The 23,178-nt window shown below is 35.1% G+C and overlaps 1 protein-coding gene across 1 annotated transcript in view; it reads left to right on the top strand.

The window, feature by feature from the left end:
* The window catches only part of LOC142352898 (uncharacterized), a 69,134-nt gene that overhangs the window by 5,038 nt on the left and 40,918 nt on the right, over positions 1 to 23,178 (top strand). The window contains exons 2-3 of the mRNA XM_075405053.1: positions 12,333 to 12,606; positions 13,010 to 13,795. Coding sequence (XP_075261168.1) covers positions 12,333 to 12,606; positions 13,010 to 13,795 — 1,060 coding nt within the window. The remainder of the gene's footprint in view (positions 1 to 12,332; positions 12,607 to 13,009; positions 13,796 to 23,178) is intronic.

Below are 23,178 nucleotides of genomic sequence, written 5' to 3'. Positions count from 1 at the left end.
TAAAAAAAACTAAACTTTGTCCTGTTCCATGCTTATTTACAACTTTTAATTGTTTATTCTCGCATGGCAAGGACTTGGAGACAATCGGAACGGTTTTCGAAAAATTGAAGCTAGCTGTGGAATACAATGGTCTAACGTTACAGACGAAGGGAGACACTACAGACATTCAAAAACGTTTACCCAATTTGGTCACTGGCGTTGGCTGCAAAACTCATCGGACAGTTGGAAGTACTGCTTTCAAAACTCTAGAAAATAGTGTTGAGAAAAAATCAAACCAACAATTGCAAACTGACCGATTGTCTACTGAAACTCTTAAGAGATTTGAGAAAATTTTGCATGGTCCTCATTCTGGTGCTTTCTGTCAAATAATGGATATCTTTGTGAGTGGTTATGGAAAATTGGATATTGACAATGATGTTTTGTGTGTTCGCTTAGTTTATGAAGAAAAAATAAATTTTTGAAAAAAAATTTATTTCAATACAAAAGTTAGTAATGTTAGAGTATCATATGAAGCGTGAAACGTATCAAATCAACATCACTCATCTTTACAAATTCTTTTTCATCAAAAAAGTAATGAGCAATATAAATGCAAAATAAGCCACACAATATTGAGTTTGGTTTTTGAATTGGTTGGTTTCTAAGCAATTCAAACACAGTTTGAATATTACCAGCAGAGGAAGCAAGTCTATTGTGTAAATGTTTATATGAAGTTAGATTTTGTCCCAGTGGATCTGCAAAAATATATTTTCCGTTTTTCCGGCAAATAAGTGTCCAATGTGTTCCAATTGTTTGAGAAGTTGATACATTCACTATAATGAAGCTGTTCTGAGATAGGCTAAGCGGAAAATTATCAGCAGCAAATACACCATGAAATTTATGCTTTAACAATTTACATCGTTGAACGAGGTTGTTTATTTCATCTTCATCCATCAGTTTGTGAGAATATGATTTTTTGAAACTCTCCGAGCAGAGTCAATGAAAATTGTGCTAGCTTTTTCACCAATTATAAAAATTTCAATGTTGCTTGGTAAGGCCGCTGAAAACTTAAGTTCAATTGAAATTGAACAACTGGTGAGTTCGGGGTGAATAAAATCATGTGACGCCTGCTGAGTGCTGGTGAGATCAAACACCATAATAAAATGGTTAGGGTATTCAGACAAACTTATTCCATGTCCATTGTCAATATAGGCTAAATCTGACATTGTGTTGAAGTACAAGCGTTTTACGTCAGCTGTATTTATGGGGCTGTCTGCAACGGGGAGTCCATTGCGATAAATACATATCTGCTCCAGATTAAATTTACGAAAGTGAAAAGGATTGAGTTGTTTGCTTCCTAAGAAAGCTTCATTTGTGTTAAGACAAATGGCAAGACGTCGAATAGGCTCCCTGCTAAAAACATCTTCCTGTTTCCAACTTTGCAAACCAGTAGAAGCCGGAAATGTTTTTGTTATAGTTTCCAAGTAAGGATAGGACGCTGGGCTTGTTAGCAAAGTTTTTTCAATGGCAGAAACGACGTCGTCGTTCAATGTCATTTTTCTCACATACAAATTAGCTTCTATAATTTTTACTTTGTATGATTTTCCAGCATCGTCAGATATTACAACAAAATCATCTATTGATCTTCGAAAGGAAATTTGCAATGTCACTCCACTCAAAAGATGTCGATCACATGTAAAAAAATCTACTGCCACTTTTCCATAAAAAGTACATTCAGCAGATTGTCTAACCAAAGTTTTTCGTCTGTTAACTTCAGCTGTTGCTATCGCTCCAGGATTATCCTCGTACGAATAACCTTGACAAGCCAACCAAGTAGCCTTTGCGTCTTTGTTGTGAGAAAATTCAGTTTCAATGAAACTTTTGTGAGCATAATTTCCATTTGCATTTGAAATTTTCAGTCCGTTGGCAGATACTGTACAGTCAGAAAAGAGTGAATGTAAAACATTATTACAAAAGTAAGGAGCGTCTGTTTTGGTTACATCTGCTGCAGCTCCAGCATCATATTTTAGGTCAGCTTCAGAAGCCTGAACTATCTTGCATTTGATTTCCAGGAAGATTTTTTGCAGATCAATAAAATTATTTCTGTCTCCAGCAAACTCAAACTCAAGCATGGGTCCGTTAGGACTGTAAACTGGCCCTACTTTTTGACAAAAGCTCCCATCAAAAGTTACAAGAAGCGCTGGTTTTTCGAATAAATCCAAGGAACTATGTGTTGCCTCTGTTGGTAACATATTACCGATCATTTTTAACTTTGGCAAAGAAATCCGACCGACTTCTCTTTGGCTGTTTGTATTTTGAAATGACTACTTTTCTTTTATTGCTACTTTTTCTCGCTTTTGAACCTGAACGTTTAGATCGTCTACGATTCATTCGTCTTTGTCTCATTCGCAGTGCCAATGAGCCTCCTGTTTGCTTTTTGACTGTATTTGATATCGTGTTTTTCAGCGCTTGCTTTGGAGATTTTTTTTTACTGACAACGTCCATTAACTCTGGTACGCTCTGTAACAGAAGTTCTTTTCCAACTCGTTTTGCTGCTGGTAAAATAAATTTTCTTGCAATAGGTAGAGCGATTCTTCCGATACCACTTGCTAAAGCTCCAAAGCCGCTACCTCTTTGCCTGTAATGCCCAGAAAAATAAGGCAATGCAGATGCTTGATTGGTGTAGTATGAATCCATTGCTTTTACTCGCCAAATTTTTTAAACTGTAACGTCAAAATGACTTTTCCGGTCCCTGAAAAAGGGACTAATTGACCTGTTTCGGTGCGTAGTTCTACAGAAATTGACTGAATCGTATTTGAAAGAAGTTTTTTGTAGTCCAAATTCGAAAAAACTATTCTGTGTGTTGGTTCAAGCTCGCAGACGCTACCGTTTTTCAATCGTTGTTTTGAATCAATGACTCGTAATAAAGGTGCTTTCGCATCGCCCACGTATTGATACTCAATAATGTTTGTATAAATGAATATCAAATGTTTCCCGGCGCACAGATCAGCTGGAAAGTCACCCCATAAAAGCTTTAGTATCATCTTTTTTCATCAGTTTATTTGCAATTGTGTCCATTTTATAACCAATGTGTGTTCCTCGTCCATCAGGAGTGCCCTTGAAACCAATAATGCTAGGAATTTCATCGCTTGGAAACGTAATTCCCTCGTATTTTCCAAAGACAATTTCAAATTTACCGGAACTTTTAATTTCTCTGAAAGAAAAATTTGGTAAACCAACAGTTCTTTTAATGGTAGCTAACAACTGTGGCACAGTATCAAAAGTTCCTGGCATGAAAGCTAATCGCTCACCGTTGTATGAACGTGATATGACATTGGCTCCAGAGCTATTCCGTTGGTGATCTTCTAAACCACTTAAACTGTAAGAAATTAGGACTCCGTTTGTGATGTGCTCTATTTTTGTTGGAAAAATAATTTCACTCAAAGCTACTCTCCATTCTCCCGACAGTTGTATTTCATCATTGAAAAAATTCCTGAAAGAAGCTAATGTGTTTTGATCGAAGATCTCCATCGAAGCGGAGGAAATTACATGTACCGTAAATTCATCTTCAAAACGTTTATTTGCCATTTTGCACACGCGACTCTCGAACTAATTGGAGTTCGGGTTGATAGAATTTACCCTGAATAATTTCCTTATCGTTATCGATAAGAGAATACGTTGGAGGGTTCAATGTTGGGATAGACGAAATTTCAAAAACCTCGTCTGTAAATGACTGTTTGTAGCCCTTTCCAAACGTTTCTTCTTTTTTCAGTATTCGTACAAGATCACCGACAAAAAATTTTGGTTTCTGAGAATATGTTGTATTCGCAATCAGCGATACCAGTCGCGGAACGTCTTCTTTTGTGACTTTGTTTGGAGCAAGATTGATTGTTCGATTAACTCTAGAATTGATAGTTTTAACAAATGAATCCAGTTTATCTAGGTATGAATAGGTCCACTTTTCTTCTAAGTATCTGTATATTATATTTTTGAGGGAACGTATATTTCTTTCAGCAAAAGCAGACTTTTTCTCACTGAACGTACTGTATAAATGAATTCCGCGTTTATTGCAGAGGTCTTTGAAAGCACCGAGGAACTCTGTACCATCATCGACCCAAACTTTTTTAGGTTGCTTATGCTTGATCATCTTTTTGAAAGCCTCTGCAGTTTCTGTAGCATATTTTGTTTTTAGTGGTTCAAGTCTGAGATATCTTGACAGACAGTCAACTGCAACAAGAAGGTATTTTACACCACTGTTGTACTTTGCAAGTTTATCAACAAATGCTAGATCTACGGACCAGATCTCATTTAGGTCGTTAACAATTACTTTAAGCCTTGGAAATCTGAGGCGACGTGCACGATATTTGGTGAAGGATGGTTTCGTTTCCAGATACATTTTTACTTTTTTCATTGATATTTTACTCAAATTTTGCAGTCGTTTTGCGTTTCCAAATGACGCAGGTCCTTTTAAATAGAGGTTATCAAGTTTCTTCACATCATCTATAGAAAGCCCAGTCTTTTCTACTCGTGTCTTCGTCAGTTGTTTTTTTGCTCTCATCGACTTTTGGCTCTGCACTTTTTTCTTTTGTCTCAGATCTTCCTCTTGGTTGTTTTTGTTGCTGTTTCTTTTGTTTTCGAGTCGGTTGTTCTTCCTCTTCTTCGCTGTAAAACTCATCGAGAACTTTTTTTGCATGTGTATTGTAAACCAAGTGGGCTGCTATATCAAGTTCACTCAATATTTTGGAATACTTTTGAACGTCAATTTTTTTGGTAGGTTGTTGTAAATTGTACAAGAAATTTGTCACCTTCACTCCTTGAGGTTCATCTTCAATATGGAGAACATTATTCTCTTCACTAATAGAAACAGTATCGGAATCAAAAATTTTTTTCAGGATTATTGCAGCTCTTTTTGTTTTATTTTCATCCATTAGTTTTAGTTCCAGCATTATTGAGTCAAAGGCTGAGTCTTTCCGTTTTTTCACTACAGGTTCAATTTCACTGTCATCACTAACAAATGATTCTGATTTTACATCATCTCGATCACTTGTTCCATCACCGACACTCTTTGTTCTCATGACCAGTCTATCAGTGCTTGTGTCAGCATCTTTTTTTCCACTGCTCTGCTCAAAGTTTGGATTAGTTCTTTGTAGGAGCGATAACTGAGTGGCTTTTTGTTGATATATTGGATTATCAAAAATTTCTTCCTTGGTTGGATTTTTTGATATGAACATTCTCTTGGGAATCAAAACGAATTCTTCTGCATGCATTATTTGACTTTTAAGTAAAGATAGCACGAGAATGCTATTGCCTTGATAAGTTGTGATTTTCTCGTCAAAATAAATCGCTTTTTCTTCAGACTTGTTTCCTTTGATAATAACTGCTGAAATGAGTCCTCTTGATTTTTTAGTAGCTGTTTGTTGACTGGAACATTGCCATTGATTACATTGAGCAAACACTCACAAAGAATATTTATAAAACTATTTGGTGCTTCTTTGAGGAACTTTCTGAAATTAATATCAGACATCTCGAGCATTTGCTTTAGCATACATAACTCTTTCTCTCTCATCTGTCAAATTAGTTATAACCGCTTTGGAGGAAGGTAGATAAAAAATTGTAGGACCTGGTTGTACAATATTTGAACAATAACGCAAGAAGTCTGAAGTTTTTGGATCCAAGTCGATGAGTAAGTAACCAAAGGGTAATTTTGTTGCTAACTCGTAGCTTTCTTTTAAAAAACTTGTGTTGTTCAACTGTTTGCCAATATAGGTGATCTGCTGTATGTCTCTAGGTGATTTGAACAAAATGATGTGAGTTGTATTGAGATCAATTGTTCTTGACCATCTACTCTGTTGGAATAAGTTATGCTTAACGTAAATGACGCTAATATTTCTGTGACGTCCAGCAGTTGCGAGTTTAGAAAACTCTTTGTCGTTGAAAATTTCCTCGCAAGAATCGTCAAAAACAAGCAGGCGGTTTTCCAGCTGTGAAATGAAATCAAATCCAGAAAACTTTGTGAAAAAAATGTTCAAGTTACGCTCTATAGAGCTGAACTTTGGTTGTTCATGTTGATAGAAGTAGTGAATAGAATTAAATTTTGGGTAAAAAGTGTTTCTCAGTAGCATCTGGAATATGAGCTCAGTTTTACCACAGCATGATGGCCCACAAACAGCCATGAATAGTCCATCGCTTGTTGAAATTATCTTGTTCATAGCTTCGGATTAGGAAGTGCGTAGCCAACTGTGCATGAAAGCAATGAAAACCAAAATGTTGACTCCTCACAATCAAGATGAAAAAACACAAGTTTGATCAAGGACACACCAATAAGAAACAGTATTATTACGATTTGAGTAAAATACACTGCTTCTGATCGTGGTAGTCTAGAGTTACAAAATTTCCATGAGCGTCTCTCTTGATTTTCTTCATTGAAAACTAAATCATTCAAACCTATTCCAGCAGGAGAATCTATCTGGTCTTCTTTATCACTCATTTGAAAAGGCGTTTTGATTAAAAATGAATTAAAACATCAGTTTTTTGTGTTAGCTCATTATTTTGTTAGTAACTCTCTCAACCATAAAAAATTCATATGAAGTATATCTAGAGTCTTTGTCTTCTTTCTTGAAAGTCACTTTGTAGTACGATTGCATGCCACAATCCTTTGCGTAGTAGACAATTGACTCCACGTTTGCTTTGCTGACTACCTGTTTGATTTCATCAGGGAGACTTTCGTCGTCCAGGCTCACTTGAACTGGGGTTGGCGACTTGTGCATAGGTAAAGGGGTTACTTTCAGTCTTCTCATTTTCTCTTGTAAAGACATGGTACATTTGAAAATATTCGAGCAGTGAAAGATATTTCTTCAGCGTCTCAACTTCCGATAAGTTGCAAATAATCTGTTGTTTCCTCAGAATGGATTGCCCACGTGATTCTATTTTTTCCTCTCTGACCAAAGATAGATTTATTTGATTATCATTCGTTATGCAACTGCATACTGTCAAATTTGGAGATAAATTCACTTGAAGAACTGAAGGAGCTACCTTCTCCACTCGACGGCTCATTGGCGGGCAATGTTAGCCAATTGAAATACAACTGTGCTTTTCTTTTAGCGCAATGTCTTTTCTTTTGTTTCTCAGGCAAGTAAAGAGAGTGTAGAGCACAAGTAAAATGTTTAATTGGGGGAACAATTTTTTCAAATTTAGGGCATGAAAAGGTATCCAAATCTATCACTTCTTTCTGTAAAAGTGTTTGCAGTGATTCAGTTTTCTCTTTCCCTTTAGCATAAAACTTTCCTGAAGGAAATCGAAGTTTAATTGCAATAAAAATTTGAGATATAAACCAGTAAGGATAATTGCCACTATTCCACGACAAACCGTGTAAGAACCTACTAACCCACTGATGAGATTTTCTCTCACTAGCGGATAGTGAGTTGTAAGAAACTGGTGGAAGGAACAAGATTGTGTCTGTGTAGTTGTTTGAGCAAATCGATAACTCCTTAATTATAAAACCCGATTTCTTATGACGAAAACCTTCAAAATCTAAGACAACAATTTCTGGCTTCAACATTCCAGCAAATTAAACAAATTCCTTTAAAAAGTTTTCACGAAGAGGCAAAACATTAATCCAGTCATGTGACCAATGTAGGCGTTTGTGATTGGACAAGGTAAAACGTATGAATATCCAGGGCCTTTCTGACTATGCTCTGCAATAAACCCTGAAGCGTCGTGAAGTATTGCATGTAATCGAAGGAATTTATAAGACTTCAGGTAAGTGTCTAGTGAAGAGTTGTCTATACCTATAAGACCACCATATGGTCTCAACTTGAGAACTATTTCCAAGTTAATTTCGGGGTCCAGATAAAGACATGCTGCCAAAAAGTATACAAATCGTTCACTATATTCCGGATAGTCGACTTTTATTTGTTCGTAAATTTGATGAATGCTTTTCAAATCTACTGTCGCTATGGTTGTCATGCTGATTCTCAAACAGAAAAATAAATAAATGAACAAAAGTTACTTTTATGTATGAAAATAATAAAGTTGACAAAAATTGACTTTTTTCAAGAAAATTTTTATATCTTTTATAATAAAAACATTAACTGAGAAGTTTTTTAAAGTCAACAAAAAATCAGTTTTGAGTGCTCTTTCATAGCGCAAAATCCATTTCAGACCATTTTAGGACTCCAAAAATTTTTTAAAATTTTTTTCAAAAAATTCGAAACTTTTATATGTTTCGACCCCTATACTACTTAGGTGAAAAAAGTGAAGTCAACAAAAAATCACTTTTGAGGGCTCTTTCATAGCGCAAAATCCATTTCAGACCATTTTAGGACTTTGAAAAACTTTGAAAAATTTTCGAAAAAATTTTTGAAATTTTTTGAAAAATTTTAGGCTTCTGGTGTCTTATATTAGGTTTTTTAAGTTTTCACCAAAAAGATTTAGTGAGAGTTCAAAACTTAGGTAACACCTAAATCTATATACAGTGAACATTTCAACAGCGGATATCTGCCATGTTACTGGAGGGCGGGGGGTCCGGACACCCCCCCTACAAGAACTCTCACCACCGAAAAACTGATTTTCTCTTAGTGAAAGCAAGTTTTTTGGTTAAGTTTCGCCAGCCAACTTAACCCAAGAACTTCTCTCAGGCTGGCGAAACTTAACCAAAAAACTTGCTTTCACTAAGAGAAAATCAGTTTTTCGGTGGTGAGAGTTCTTGTAGGGGGGGGGGGGGGTCCGGACCCCCCCCCCCCCTCCAGTAACATGGCAGATATGATTACTACTAACGTAGCTACTTAACTCAGAAATTTTTTTGTCTCAGTAAAGGAAGGATTTTTTTTTAAAATTGAGATTAGGTAATAGTCTTTGTTCTACTTTTTATCTATACCAAGCACATCAATGGGTCTGCGCATTTATTTTTTTACGGTATGCGAAACTTTATTGTGTATTGGTATCCCCCATTAGCCAAGAACTAAACTTAGAGACAAATTTTTTTGGAGAGTTTTTTTCTGAGAAAGGTTGCTTCTTGAGTGCCTTTAGTGTTCCATTGATGGTGAACGTGCAGCACCAAATATAATGAAGATGCTTAACATTGGACAAAATGTAGAATTTTGAATCTTAGCAACCATAGAAACATAATTCATGGTTCTCACTACTCATAGAAAGAAACTTTATGACTCTTACTATTCACTTAAAGATCATATTAGTATATTTTGTATGTGTTATATGGAACCGTATGAGTTCTTTTTATGATTACTATAAATGCTAATCCCAAGACCAAATGAGTTATGTGGTAAGCTCATTAATATCAATCTCTGGTTTTTCAGGCGCAATTTGGTTTTCGTTTTTCCGCCGTTATTTTGAAAGTTTGTAGCAGGTTATGTCTGTTAGCTATCAACATTCTTGGTTTCAAATTCAGCCGAATAATTTGCACATCATGTTTAATAAATGATTTTTCTCTGAGGCTTTTTTGCTGAAACAGCAGCAAATATGACGTATGCAGCTAAGTTATGCCTACAATTTTTATCAACTTGTTTACGGGCAAAAGTTGCACCGGCACAAAATTTTTGAAAAAAAATCTACGTTAAATACTTTGTTTCGGAGAAAATTTTATCCTTGAAGTTGGTCTGACTCTGAAATAGATTACATGAGCAAATCAATGAAAAAAATTGGCAACACTTTTCTTAGACCTTATGTTTTTCGTAAATTGAGCTAATGGGCTCTTGACATCATTGTTGATGCATGCCTAACTTGATGCATATTTTACCTTTAACTTTAACCATTGGAATCTAATTTGCCACCTCTCGTCAGTTGAGCTTCACATCTCTTTGTGACAGAGGAGTGCTCAGGGAGGTACTTTCAGCTTCACATAAGCTAAAAATTATCCAATATTTATCTTGTATGATGAATATGTTCACACGTGCACAATAAAATGGTAGTCATTGTTTATTTTTGCTAAGAAAAGCAGATTTTCGTCTGCCGCACTTTTTTTAAGAAACTTCATAATAAATTTTTTAAATAAACGTGTTGAAATTACCCCCCCCCTGATTACCCCCAAACTTGTAATAGTAGGGGAAAATTGTCTATGGGGGGGGGGGGGGGTAAAACGATGTTTTTTTACCCCCAAAAAACACCCTTCAAAAAGATGTAAGATGAGGAAGTAATTTTATTGGTTAAAACAATGTAAGATTAGTGGGTAATAGGGGGTAATGGGGTGTAATGGGGGGATTATGAGATTTTTGACCCTGCTCCCCCAAAAATAACAGGTGAGATAAAGGGGGTTTATGGGGGTAATGGGGAGTATGGAGGGTTGGAAATTTAGATTTTACCCCCTCCCCCCACCAAAAAATTACTCCCTTACTCCCACTCTTGCGTCGAACTAACCCCGAAAATGATGTAATGATGTAAGAGTTTTGGGATTTTTTCCGTTTGTGCCCCCCCAGTACGTTCTGCGCCCCCGAGTTACAGAGCACGTACCATTACATAGTAAATCATTATGTAAAAACATGACAGGTGGGTCGCGGGGGTGCAAATATTATGCACCAACTAAGCTGGCACAAACGGAAAAGATCCAGATCCGAGTGCTGAGGTGAATTGGCTAAAATGTACCCGATTACCCCCTAATCTTACATCTTTTTTGGAGTAAAAACTCGACACGGGTATTAAAGCATTGCTCAAATTTTTGATAATAATAGTTTTGCTTTCAGGCAAGCGATAGTTCTCATTGACAATTGGGACTGACTTGTGCATGAAAGCATTGAAGTTTACTATTTCACCGACATGTCAAATTTTGTTAAGATCATACCGGCATCATTCAATTTCTGACATATTGAAAGCGTTTTTCAATACACAAATGTTACTTCTTGCTTCGATTCTAGTAAAAAAAAAGTAAAATGAGAGCTCAAAATTATGTTTGCTCTTTCAATATCTTTTTTTCCAATTTTTATTTGATGTATTGCCTAATTCTTAAAATGCAAATAACACATTTTCCTTATTACTGATTGTGACAACTAGATAGAAAGCGAGGTGCAATAGTTATTGTTACTGATCATACAGAGGCATGGGCCAAAATTTTTCTTTTGATTCACTTTGATGCAAATTTTACAGCTCAAAATGAATTACGAATCTTTGTATCGCTTTGATCATCCATATTGAAAAAACTTGTTTAAAGAATTATTCAACATTGCGCTAAGAACTGGTCCTAAAACAGTTTTTTTGCAATTTTGTGGTTGTTATTACGTAAGTGTCTTTCCATTTCCACGTATGGGGGGTTGGATTGTTAGATTTAACCCCTCCCCCACCAAAAATTACCCTCCTTACCCCCACTCTTGCGTCGAAATAAACCCAAAAAGATGTAAGAGTTTTGGGATCTTTTCCGTTTGTGCGCCACCCTCCCCAGTACGTTATGCGCCCCGAGTTACTGAGCACGAGCCATTACATATTAAATCATTTTGTTAAAATATGGCAGGTGTGTTACAAGGGTGCAAATTTTATGCACCCACTAACCAGGCACAAACGGAAAAATCCGATTCCGAATTTTGAAGGGAATTGGCTAAAAATTTCTCCAATAACCCCCTAGTCTTGCATTTTTGGAGTAAAATTTCGACACGTGTAATAAAGCATTGCTCAAATTATTGATAATAATACTTTTCCTTTCAGGCAAGCGATTTCTCATTGACAATTGGGACTGACTTGTGCATGAAAGCATTGAAGTTTACTAATTCACCGACTTGTCAAATTTTGTTAAGATCATACAAGCATCATTCAATTTCTGATACATTAAAAGCATTTTCCGATATACAAATTTTACTTCTTGCTTCAATTCTAGTAAAAATTGTAAAATGAGAGCTCGAAATTATGTTTGCTCTTTCAATATCTTTTTTCCCAATTTTAATCTGATATATTGCTTAATTCTTAGAATGCAAATAATAAATTTTCGTTATTACTAATTCTGGTAACTGGATAGGTTGCGAGGTGCAATAGTTAATGTTAGTGATCATACAGAGGCTTGGGCCTAAATAAGTCTTTGGTATGTATATTGTGAATAGTTTTGATGAACTGATGAACTCTTTAATTTTTTGTGCAAGAACATTTCTCTATTTCAACAACTCATCAAATGAAAAATTGCGCTAAATTTTGACAAACTCACAACTTTTTTGGCACATATATACGCGGTGCTCTGTTCATACAACTGAGGCGGAAGTTTTTCTGATAGGAATGGGCGGGTCCGTGATCAGACTATTAAGACCGTACAATTGCTTCGATACCCTAATAAGTCTGATCAGAGTATTCTGGGCTCGAGCGCACCAAATTTTTGGAAGAATGTTCAACTGTTAAACAGAAATCTCTTCTCTTTTTTTGCCTTGTAGGTTGAGCTGACTCTATTTGTGAAGACGTGTGCTGTGTACCTGTTAGCTGTCACAGTTCTGGCGTTCGTTGGCAACGCACTAATGATCCTCACTTTCCTCTGCAACCGAGGACTCCGGACCAAGTCCAACTGTTTCCTGGTGAACTTAGCACTGTGTCACTTCCTAACAGCTGTCACTTCGATGCCTGTCTCTATAGTGACATTGCTGTACAGGTCACAGATGTTCGATGCCCTCCTATGCAAGGCTAACTTATTCGTGGTGCTTTCACTGCAAGGTAGGCAGTACAATTCTGCGCTTTTGTAACGTATAGAGAACCTTGTAAAAAAAGGTTCATTTACCCTGCATGCTCTTGCAACAACTTGCACCAAATATTGCATAACTTCGCATAAAGCTCGTAAGATTTTGCACCAAATTGCATAATCCTATGGAAATATTTCAAGTTCTTGCACGAAACTGCATAATGACGATGAAAAATCTCCAAGACGAGTTCTTACCAGAATATTTTCAGTTCCTGCAAAAATATGCGGGCCTATTTGACCAGAGTTTCATACTTAATAAGAGTTTCATACCCAAGTCAAGGTAGCATTGGAAGACTGTCAATGTAAAAATTTGAAAATTTGGTAGTTCTTGTTTATTTATTTTTTATTTTTTAATACTTTTTTTCCTCGTCTTTGCAGGTGCAACTTCCCACACACTGATGTACTTCAGCATCCATGTTGTATTCTCCATAAGTCACATCGGAAAACATGCTTCCAAATTCATCTCAAACTCAGTAGCCAATAGGAGCAAAGATGATCACACCAATTCAACCAATCACATTCTCCATAACAACCACCAATCAAATCACGCCAACCACGTCTCAACTAACCACCACAACCTATCGGCTAATAACAAGTCGGCTAATCCGAGCAGTTGTCGGCTGAAATTCCAAGTCGCAGTGTGTTTAATATGTGCGTGGGTGTTTGGTTGCGTGGGCGGGCTGGGTCCCGTAGCCGAATGGACGGCAATCAGCAAAACTACAAGTTGTGTAAATTGGCACAGCCAGCATTCAATAATTCCTATTTTTCATACATATTACCTGACCCTAGGATCATATGTGTTACCATTACTTATAATAGCAATAAACTTGACCAGGATTTGTTGCTGTTTGCTAAGAAGTCCTACAATAAAATCAGTTATTCGTCAAAATGAAGAGATGCAAAATTATTCTCGCTCAGTTCGCACATTTTTATCAATCGTAATTTTATTCATATTTTCTTGGTTGCCTTATTTTGTTCATGCCGTGACTGAAACGACAGGAGTGTATTCCTGGACGTGGAGTAACATTCCATTGTTGATTTATTGCTTTATTTACTTCCAGAGTGCAAGTTTTCCTTTGTTGTTCTTCATAAGCAATGGGAACTTCCGAAAAGGCTTCACAAGGCTCACGACATTTTGCCAGTACGATTCCTCTTATATAGCGTGTAAGTTCAAAATACTATATCTACTATTTATAAACATCGTGTTGTCAGCATCGTGTTATAGCCTTTCGTGTTTTTAAAAAACTGTGAAAATAACACAAAGTTGAATTTAAAAAATGTAATCAAATGATTTGTAGAGGTCTATTTTCTAAGCTTTAATGGCTGCGTTTTTGATGCGTCTAAGTTATGATCTTTATCGTGAACGTTAAAATTCGGTTTAAAGTTGTGCCTTCCTAGTTTAAATGTTTACCAGGTATTTACATTGAAATCTTAACCTTGTTTTTTTTCTGTACGCCATAGCAAATAAAGTTTTCGACAGTTTTATCAAATTTAAATATGTGAGTCAACAATTGAATTCGGTGACCACACGCGTAAAAAATTTGTTAAACCTAAAATTAACACTTCGAGAAGAAACATTTTTTTGTTTTTTGTTGAAAATCATTTTTTTTCAAAAACATTGAAACCAAAAATTAGAAACTAAATATTTTGAAATTTTGAAAGTAAATCACTTGAAATTAAAAGAAATCAGTTGCTCTCAGATCTAAAAAATGAAGAAGCTCCTCAAAAATGTCAAAAATGGTCTGGAACAGTAAGCATATTTTTTCCGATAATTTGGTATAGAAAATAGGAAAACTGCTATTTTTTGTGTATTGTATTTCTTGTGCGTTTTCAATAGAAACATCATTGCGTTAAACACAGGAAAGTGGGCAAATTTTTTTTTGATAAAACCTTTTCCGAAAGATATGATTGCCCTTAGAGGTATTTTTTTTGTATTATTTGACAAAACATTAAATTAATGGTTTTGGACTACTTTCTATTGCAATCCGGTGACATCTTTTTTCATAGAAGGAATCTAAACAATCAGTTTTGAGGGTTGATGAGCAAGATTAAAAATATTTTGTTGGATTATCTTTCTAGACTGTACGTAGCCTCCATGAAATTTTAGCTCAAACAAGATATATAGTATCGAACATCTGGTGGTAGTGTATTGGATCACAGAAAAGAACTTAGAAATTATCTTAGAGCTTAGAAAATTAACTTATAATAATAAACTCAGAAAGAAAAGAAACTTATCAGACTTATAACGACAACTGCAGCTTACATTTTAGAAAATGAATGTGAATCAGTTGATCTGATCAAACTGAACAGATTGATCAGTAGTTTCACCCAAAAACTAAGACAGTGCTATAACTGGGAAGCAAAGAAAGCTTCATACTGATAAGAAGAAGCAATAGTTCCATACAGAAAAGAGAACAAGCACCATTTTTCAAACTTAAGTGGGGATACGTGTCAAGCAAAAACTTTGGCACAAAAGGCTAGGACCTTTCAAGTTTAGAGTTGTAGCAAATACAAAGGATAAAGCTTCCCACGCTTCAGATTTCTGTGAAACTCTCGCTCTTGTTCCAAAAGTGAGCGATAACACCGCAACTCAAAAAGTATTAATTATTTACTCTGACTGTATTGGACCGGCGAATCCATCAAGTATAGGTGGAAACAGAAATGGAATTAGTTTCATAGATTAATTCAGTGGCTACCCAGTAGTAAAATTTATGAAAAACAAAACGCAAGGGTTGTAAGCTTTCATAGAGTATTTTGCACAATATGGCCGACTAAATACGAGAGAATACAAAAACAAAGTTTACAAAATTTGCACAAGCAAAGAGATAGCCCGTGAAATCACAGTTCCTGAAACACCCGAGAAAAAAGGTGTTCAAGAACGTTTTAATAGAACAGTAGTAGAGGCTGCAAGGTGCCTTCTAATAGATTAAAAATTGTCAAAAAGCTATTGGGTTCGAGTTGTGGATACAGTATGCTATGAAAGAAATTTATTTGTCAAAGACAAAAACACGAAGTCAGCATTCGAAAATTTTAAAACAGAGAAGCGACCATCTAAAAATATATCCAATAAGTCGTGATGCCAGTATAGAAATCAAAGTTTGATTCAAGGGCTACAAAATGTGTATTAACTGGTTACTCTGATAACACAACAGCTTAGTTGTTAAAAAACATCAAAACTAGGCAAATTTCTTACTTCTAGAAACGTTAGTTTCAATAATGAAAACAATCTACCAGGTTTTTATAATGAAAGCAAAATAAAGAAAACAGCTTTCTATATCTTGACTTAGACTTATATAAAAGAAGAATTTCAGGATGCGAACAACTCAAGTGAGTTAAGTTCTAAGGTTGATCGAACTGAAACAGTGAGTGTTCAGTAAAGTGAAAACAATGCAGAAACTGAAGCTGATAAAGAAGTTCGATACAGAAGAAAGAAGAAGTCCAAACGTGAAACCGAATTTCAAAATTAATGTACATTTTAATCCAAAAGCCGCAAAGACAAACATAGAAAGAAGGCTTTCAAAAATTCCAGAACATGTCAAAAATTTACATCAGAAACAATAACCACACTCAAGACTGCAAATGATAGGTAAACTAGGACAAAAAGCAATTAATTCAGGAGACAAATAGACCATACAAATCTGTTCAAAGTACGATGAAATGAAAACATGAAAAAGGAAGCAGTACAAGATAAAGAACATAAGCGAAGTGGTAGATCTAGAGCACTTACGGAACGCTTTGGTAAAAGCTACTCTCAAGCTGTACAATGCAGTGCAAAAACAAAAGTTTTCGTCAAGCCCGAAAAACTTAAAAACGCTATTAATTCGGAACAAAAAGGCAAATGACTTGAAGCAATGAGATTAGAGATAGAAAGTTTAACCGAAACAGAAAATTGTGTCTTTTCCCACAAGAAAAAAACTAATTTTATACCTGGTCGATGGGTGCTCAAGATTAAACAAAACTCAAACGGAAATTTTGTCAAGTTTAATGCTCGTTATGTAGCAATCAATTTCAAAAAAAATTGAGGGAATTGAATATTCAGATACCTTTGCTCCAACAAGCAAACCTGAAACTTTTAAAATATTATGAGCTAAAGCAGCTCTCGGAAACTTCCTTTTAGAACAAATGGATAAAAGGCAGCTTATTTTCATCCTAAATTAGACAAGGAAATCTACTTACAGCAACCCAAATGCTTTGAAAAGTTAGACAGCAATGGCAACAAGTTAGTTTGTAAGCTTATAAAATCAATATATGGACTGAAGCAAGCAGCCAAAAATTGCTATCAGGAGCTTTCAACTATTTAAATTCTGCAAAGTTTTGAGAGATAAACACGATTACTGTCTTTCTCTAGAAACCAAGCATGCTAAATAATGGTTTGTTCTAACTTGCGTTGATGAAGTAGTCCTAGCAGGAAATATTCAAACAGAGATGAACAAAATGAACAGTTCACTAGAACCAAAAATAAAAATGGACGGCAGAGGAGATTTTGAATGGTTTCTGGAATGCGATTTCTGAAAACAGAAAAAAGAATAACTTTAGATCAAGAAAAGTACACACAAAGAATTTAGAACAGTTCAAGATTCAAGGCTGCAAAGCAATTAAAACACCAGCAGAAAATATCTAAAATTTCAAGTAGCTCAACAAGAATCAGTTAGAGTAGATTCACATCGATTTAGTGGTCTAGTAGGCTTATTACTTGACCTAGCCAAACAAATTAGACTAGACATCATGTGGATCACAAATGCCTTATTACGCTTGATGAATGACACAACTGTTGAGCGTTTCAATGCTTGCAAGCGAGTGTTGAGATACCTACAACTTACTAATTCTCTTGGACTCTTTATTCCATCAATCATCAACAACACACTAGTTGGCGAAACAGAAGCAGACTGGTGTGAAGACGTGAATGATAGACGATAGACAACAGACTACTATTTCAAGCAAGAAGACAGTGTGCAGGGATCTGTCAGTTGGCCAGTCAAGAAGGAACCAACTGTGTCACTTTCATCTTGTGATTCAGAATACCAGTATTACGTAAAGTTGCAACTAACCCGGTGCTTCACAATTGATCAAAGCGCATCGACACGAACTGTCATTTTATCCGATTTATCCGAAAATGAGTTGATGACAACTCAATGAAGTTGATTTACACAACAACAGATGAAATGGCAGCAGATGTTTTGACAAAATCTTTGTCACAGAAGAATGTAGAACAACATCGAGAACAAATATTGGGCGAGTCCAGAATTCTACAAAGCGACAACAATCTGAGTGGGGGCATTGGATCACAGAAAAGAACTTGAAATTATCTTAGAGCTTTGAAATTTAACTTATGTTAATAAACTCAGAAAGAAAACGAACCTACCAGATTTATAACGACAACTGCAGCTTACATTTTAGAAATTGAATGTGAATCACTTTTGAGCTGTGTGTTTGTCAAATATTGATATTTATCTTCTAATATTGAATGGCAAATGACACTTGGTGAACAATCTCGAGTGAAGTAAATATTTGCATGTAATTATGAAATGAAGCCCACACATACTCCCCAAAATCGCCTGATTTATGATACGTTAGCTTTTTTACAAATGTAAACTGTAAATATTATATTTATTTTTTGGACTATCTATACGCCTGATTTTTGTTAGCTCAACCTGATCTATACTCTATTCTTCTGTTTTGAATCTCCTGAAACTAATCTGTCATATTTTTTCCAATATTTGTTGCGCTTGAACAGCTTCCATCTCTAACTCGTCCTGCCTAATCGGGGTTGTTGCGCTATTAAGCCTCGGACTCTTGGTTTTTCATATATTTTTAAAGATCGATTTTATAAAAATGTGGTGGCAAAGTGTTGAGGATTTTGAATCATTTTGAATTGAATTTTTATGAAGTCTTACCTGCTATGCCGCGATTCACCGCAAGTTTGATGCTTCTAGTTTTGAAACGGAAATTTGAACTAATTTTAATATGTCAAAAAAGCCATAAAAAAGTCGCCGCCAGAGGTTTGGCTGGGCCTTGTTTAGCAGTTTTCAGAACTACATGCCTCATAACATCCGACAACTGTATAGATAAAAAACAAAAATTTTTGAAACTCTATCTGCAAATTACCTGATTATTAGTTAATAACGTATTTAGTCTGTTTCTCTTGAAGTTTCATCAAGCTGAATCTGCAAAATAAGGCACATCTTTATATTGCTATTTATCTTCCTTTCATTAAATATCAATGCCTAAAATTTTTAAACTTTTTGTAATGATTGCGTTGCCATGATTTTTTTGTTTTTCTGCCGTTTTTGTCGAGAAATAAGTAAGGAATTCGTTTTAAAACAAAATGTTTGTGGCCACAAGTTTGTTGATCAGCATTTTAGAATACTAGATGAAAGGTTATAAAAGATGAAAAAAAACCAACGACATATTGAGATTTCCGTCAAATGCATTATTTAGGCTAAGAACTGTTAGTTTTTTTTAAATTTTTTTGTCCAGATACTTAACCGCACTGCTCAAAGTTTTCTTCTTTCAAAAAACTGATTAAACTGCTTTAAGCTTGAGAAAATGAAATGTAATTTGTAATCCGGTTTTTGATGAGTAAGATTTGAATTTTTTCGTGAAAAAATACTGAGTGATTGCATGACTAAAATTCTCAGCCATGAATTCAGAATAAAGATACTGCAAAGTGTCGTCAAAAATGCATACCTATGACACTGCTCTTACCTTATTCATGACTTTTAAGTTATAAGTCTCTCAGGATATATAGCAAGTGTTAGTGAATTTCTGCTGTTACTGCTGATGTAAAAAATACTAAAGTGCATTACACCGTTACGCAGCCTGGTTCGTTAAAATATAGATTTGAAAGGACTGCGTTTTCAAAAAGTATCTTCTATAAATTTAATCTGAACATTTCTTAGTGCCAATTGTTCCTTATGAGAGCAGTGATTGTTCTAAACAATTGTAATCACATAATATTTACATTGAACAGGATACAAAATAACAAAAATTCCTTTTCGCAAGTCAATGGTAAGATTACACAACAATTAAACGTGGCAGCGTTCCATTTGATATTTAAAGTCTATAAAGTTTCCAAAATAACACGAACTATACCACAAACAACAGAAAACAGCATCATCAGCGTTATGTATTTAATTATGAACATAAAAAAGACTAAATAATTGAAAACTTCTCGACTTACTGAATAAACATTGAGTAAACAAATGTCTTTCATGTTCTGAGGTTCATAGTGATTTGCCTCAATAAAATGACATTGTACTTTTAAACAATGGGAGAACTTTATAACCTAATACTCTTGTCAAATTTATAGGCTAAAACAGAATATGTTATAAACATTATGAAAGCACAACGATATTCCTTTTTAGGTTAAATCGTAACCATTCCGTGTTAAAATGATATAATCAGTTATGGATATAAAAGTAAAGCTTTGGGATAACTTATCGGACTCTTGCTTGCTTTAACATAGCAAACACATTCAACACAAACCATGTACATATGACATAACTCATCAAATTTAGCACCATTTGAGGGAATTTCTAGTATAAATTGATTTTATCGTAAAGTAATACAACATAAAATTTTTACATCGCTTCTAAATGTTAGATAAGGGGGATGAATACATTAGGGGGCAGCACTGTTAGCTTTTAAGCTCACAATGGTTGAGGTATGAAACGTAGCAGACGAAAATATAAGATATATTGGTGATAACAGTTAAAAAACAGGTTCCCGCCGTACGCCAGCACTTCTAAAATTTTCCCGGAAAACTAGTACTCGTGAGTGGCACCAAGATGTAGGACTTGCCCCAGGGAGTTTGCCGAACCCCTTTTAGGGTCCTAACTCTTTGACCTTGAGAGATACTTGGGGTCAAAGTTCGCTTTTTTACGGATTTTTTAGACAAATCTGCACTTCTTAACGGATTTAAACACAGCAATCGGGCATAGATTGATTTAGCATCGTTAGAACGATAGACCGGACTCTTCTAAGCACATACATAATATGTCATGAGAAGCATTAAAAGACATTTTTATGAAGTCTTACCTGCTATGCCTCGCTTTCACCGCAAGTTTGATGCTTCTAGTTTTGAAACGGAAATTTGAACTAATTTTAATAATGTGTCAAAAAAACCATAAAAAAGTCGCCGCCAAAGGTTTGGCTGGGCCTTGTTTAGCAGTTTTCAGAACTACATGCCTCATAACTTTCGACAACTGTATAGATAAAAAACAAAAATTTTTGAAACTCTATCTGCAAATTACCTGATTATTAGTTAATAAAGTATTTAGTCTGTTTCTCTTGAAGTTTGATCGAGCTGAATCTGCAAAATCAGGCACATCTTTATATTGCTATTTATCTTCCTTTCATCAAATATCAATACCTAAAATTTTTAAACTTTTTAAAATGATTGCGTTGCCATTATTTTTTTGTTTTTCTGCCGTTTTTGTCGAGAAATAAGTAAGGAATTAGTTTAGAACAAAATTTTTGGGGCCACAAGTTTGTTGATCAGCATTTTAGAATACTAGATGAAAGGTTATAAAAGATGAAAAAAACCAACGACATATTGAGATTTCCGTCAAATGCATTATTGAGGCTAAGAACTGTTAGTTTTTTTTAAATTTTTTTTGTCCAGATGCTTAACCGCACTGCTCAAAGTTTTCTTCTTTCAAAAAATTGATTTAACTGCTTTAAGCTTAAGACAATGAAATGTAATTTGTAATCCGGTTTTTGATGAGTAAGATATGATTTTTTTTGTGAAAAAATACAGTGATTGCATGACTAAAATTCTCAGCCATGAATTCAGAATAAAGATACTGCAAAATATCGTCAAAAATGCATACCTATGACACTGCTTTTACCTTATTCATGACTTTTCAGTTATAAGTCTCTCATGATATATCGCAAGTTTTAGTGAATTTCTGCTGTTACTGCTGATGTAAAAAATACTAAAGTGCATTACACCGTTACGCAGCCTGGTTCGTTAAAATATAGATTTGAAAGGACTGCGTTTTCAAAAAGTATCTTCTATAAATTTAATCTGAACATTTCTTAGTGCCAATTGTTCCTTATGAGAGCAGTGATTGTTCTAAACAATTGTAATCACATGATATTTAAATTGAACAGGATACAATATAACAAAAATTCCTTCACGCAAGTCAATGGTAAAATTACGCAACAATTAAACGTGGCAGCGTTCCATTTGATATTTAAAGTCTATAAAACTTCCAAAATAACACGAACTATACCACAAACAACAGAAAACAGCATCATCAGCGTTATGTAACTAATTATGAACATAAAAAGACTAAATAATTGAAGTCTTCTCGACTTACTGAATAAACATTGAGTAAACAAATGTCTTTCATGTTCTGAGGTTCATAGTGATTTGCCTCAATAAAATGACATTGTAGTTTTAAAAAATGGGGGAACTTTATAACCTAATACTCTTGTCAAATTTTTAGGCTAAAACAGAATATGTTATAAACATTATGAAAGCACACCGAGATTCCTTTTTATGTTAAATCGTAACCATTCCGTGTTAAAATAATATAATCAGTTATGGATTCGAAAGTAAAGCTTTGGGATAACTTATCGGACTCTCTTTTGCTTTACCATAGCGAACACATTCAACACAAACCATGTACATATGACATAACTCATCTAATTTAGCACCATTCGAGAGAATTTCTAGTATAAATTGATTTTATCGTAAAGTAATACAACATAAAATTTTTACATCGCTTCTAAATGTTAGATAAGGGGGATGAATACATTAGGGGGCAGCACTGTTAGCTCTTAAGCTCACAATGGTTGAGATATGAATCGTAGCAGACAAAAATATAAGATATATTGGTGATAACAGTTAAAAAAAAGGTTCCCGCCGTACGCCAGCACTTCTAAAAATTTCCCGAAAAACTAGTACTCGTGAGTGGCACCAGGATGTAGGACTTGCCCCAGGGAGTTTGCCCAACCCCCTTTTAGGGTCCTAACTCTTTGACCTTGAGAGATACTTGGGGTCAAAGTTCGCTTTTTTACGGATTTTTTTAGACAAATCTGCACTTTTTAAACACAGCATTCGGGCATAGGTTGATTTAGCATAGTTAGAACAATAGACCGGATTCTTCTAAGCACATACATAATATGTCATGAGAAGCATTAAAATCATTTTTAAACAAACAGCAGCCGGTTTTCTGAACTAATTTTCGACTTTTCCAGAAATATAGCCATTTTGGTTTCAGAATTAAAGGAAAAATTAGCGGTAAATTTAACGAAGTTGAAAAATTCTTTGTTTTGGTCAAATTTAGAGTTTAGGTTTCACAGTTTAAGTATCTGATCTGATCGCAACTTAGCCGGCCCAGTTTTTGGTTACATTCAAAATTAATTCATTTGCGATCACTATCAACTGGTATCAATTTGGCAATTGCCCTTTTGTAGTTTCCATTAGCTCTCCTGACCACTGCAGCTCTAGCTGTGTTCTCATCTCCAGTGAATAATTCCAAAATTTTTCCGAATGGATTGTTGAATTGTTTGCGTCCTTTTCAATTAGCCAGACCGAA

Source organism: Convolutriloba macropyga, chromosome 14 (genome assembly GCF_964194025.1).
Source record: "Convolutriloba macropyga chromosome 14, txConMacr16.3, whole genome shotgun sequence".
NCBI classification, from domain to species: domain Eukaryota; kingdom Metazoa; phylum Xenacoelomorpha; order Acoela; family Convolutidae; genus Convolutriloba; species Convolutriloba macropyga.
The sequence above is the reverse complement of the archived record's forward strand: the minus strand, read 5'-3'. Positions and strand labels throughout refer to the sequence as shown.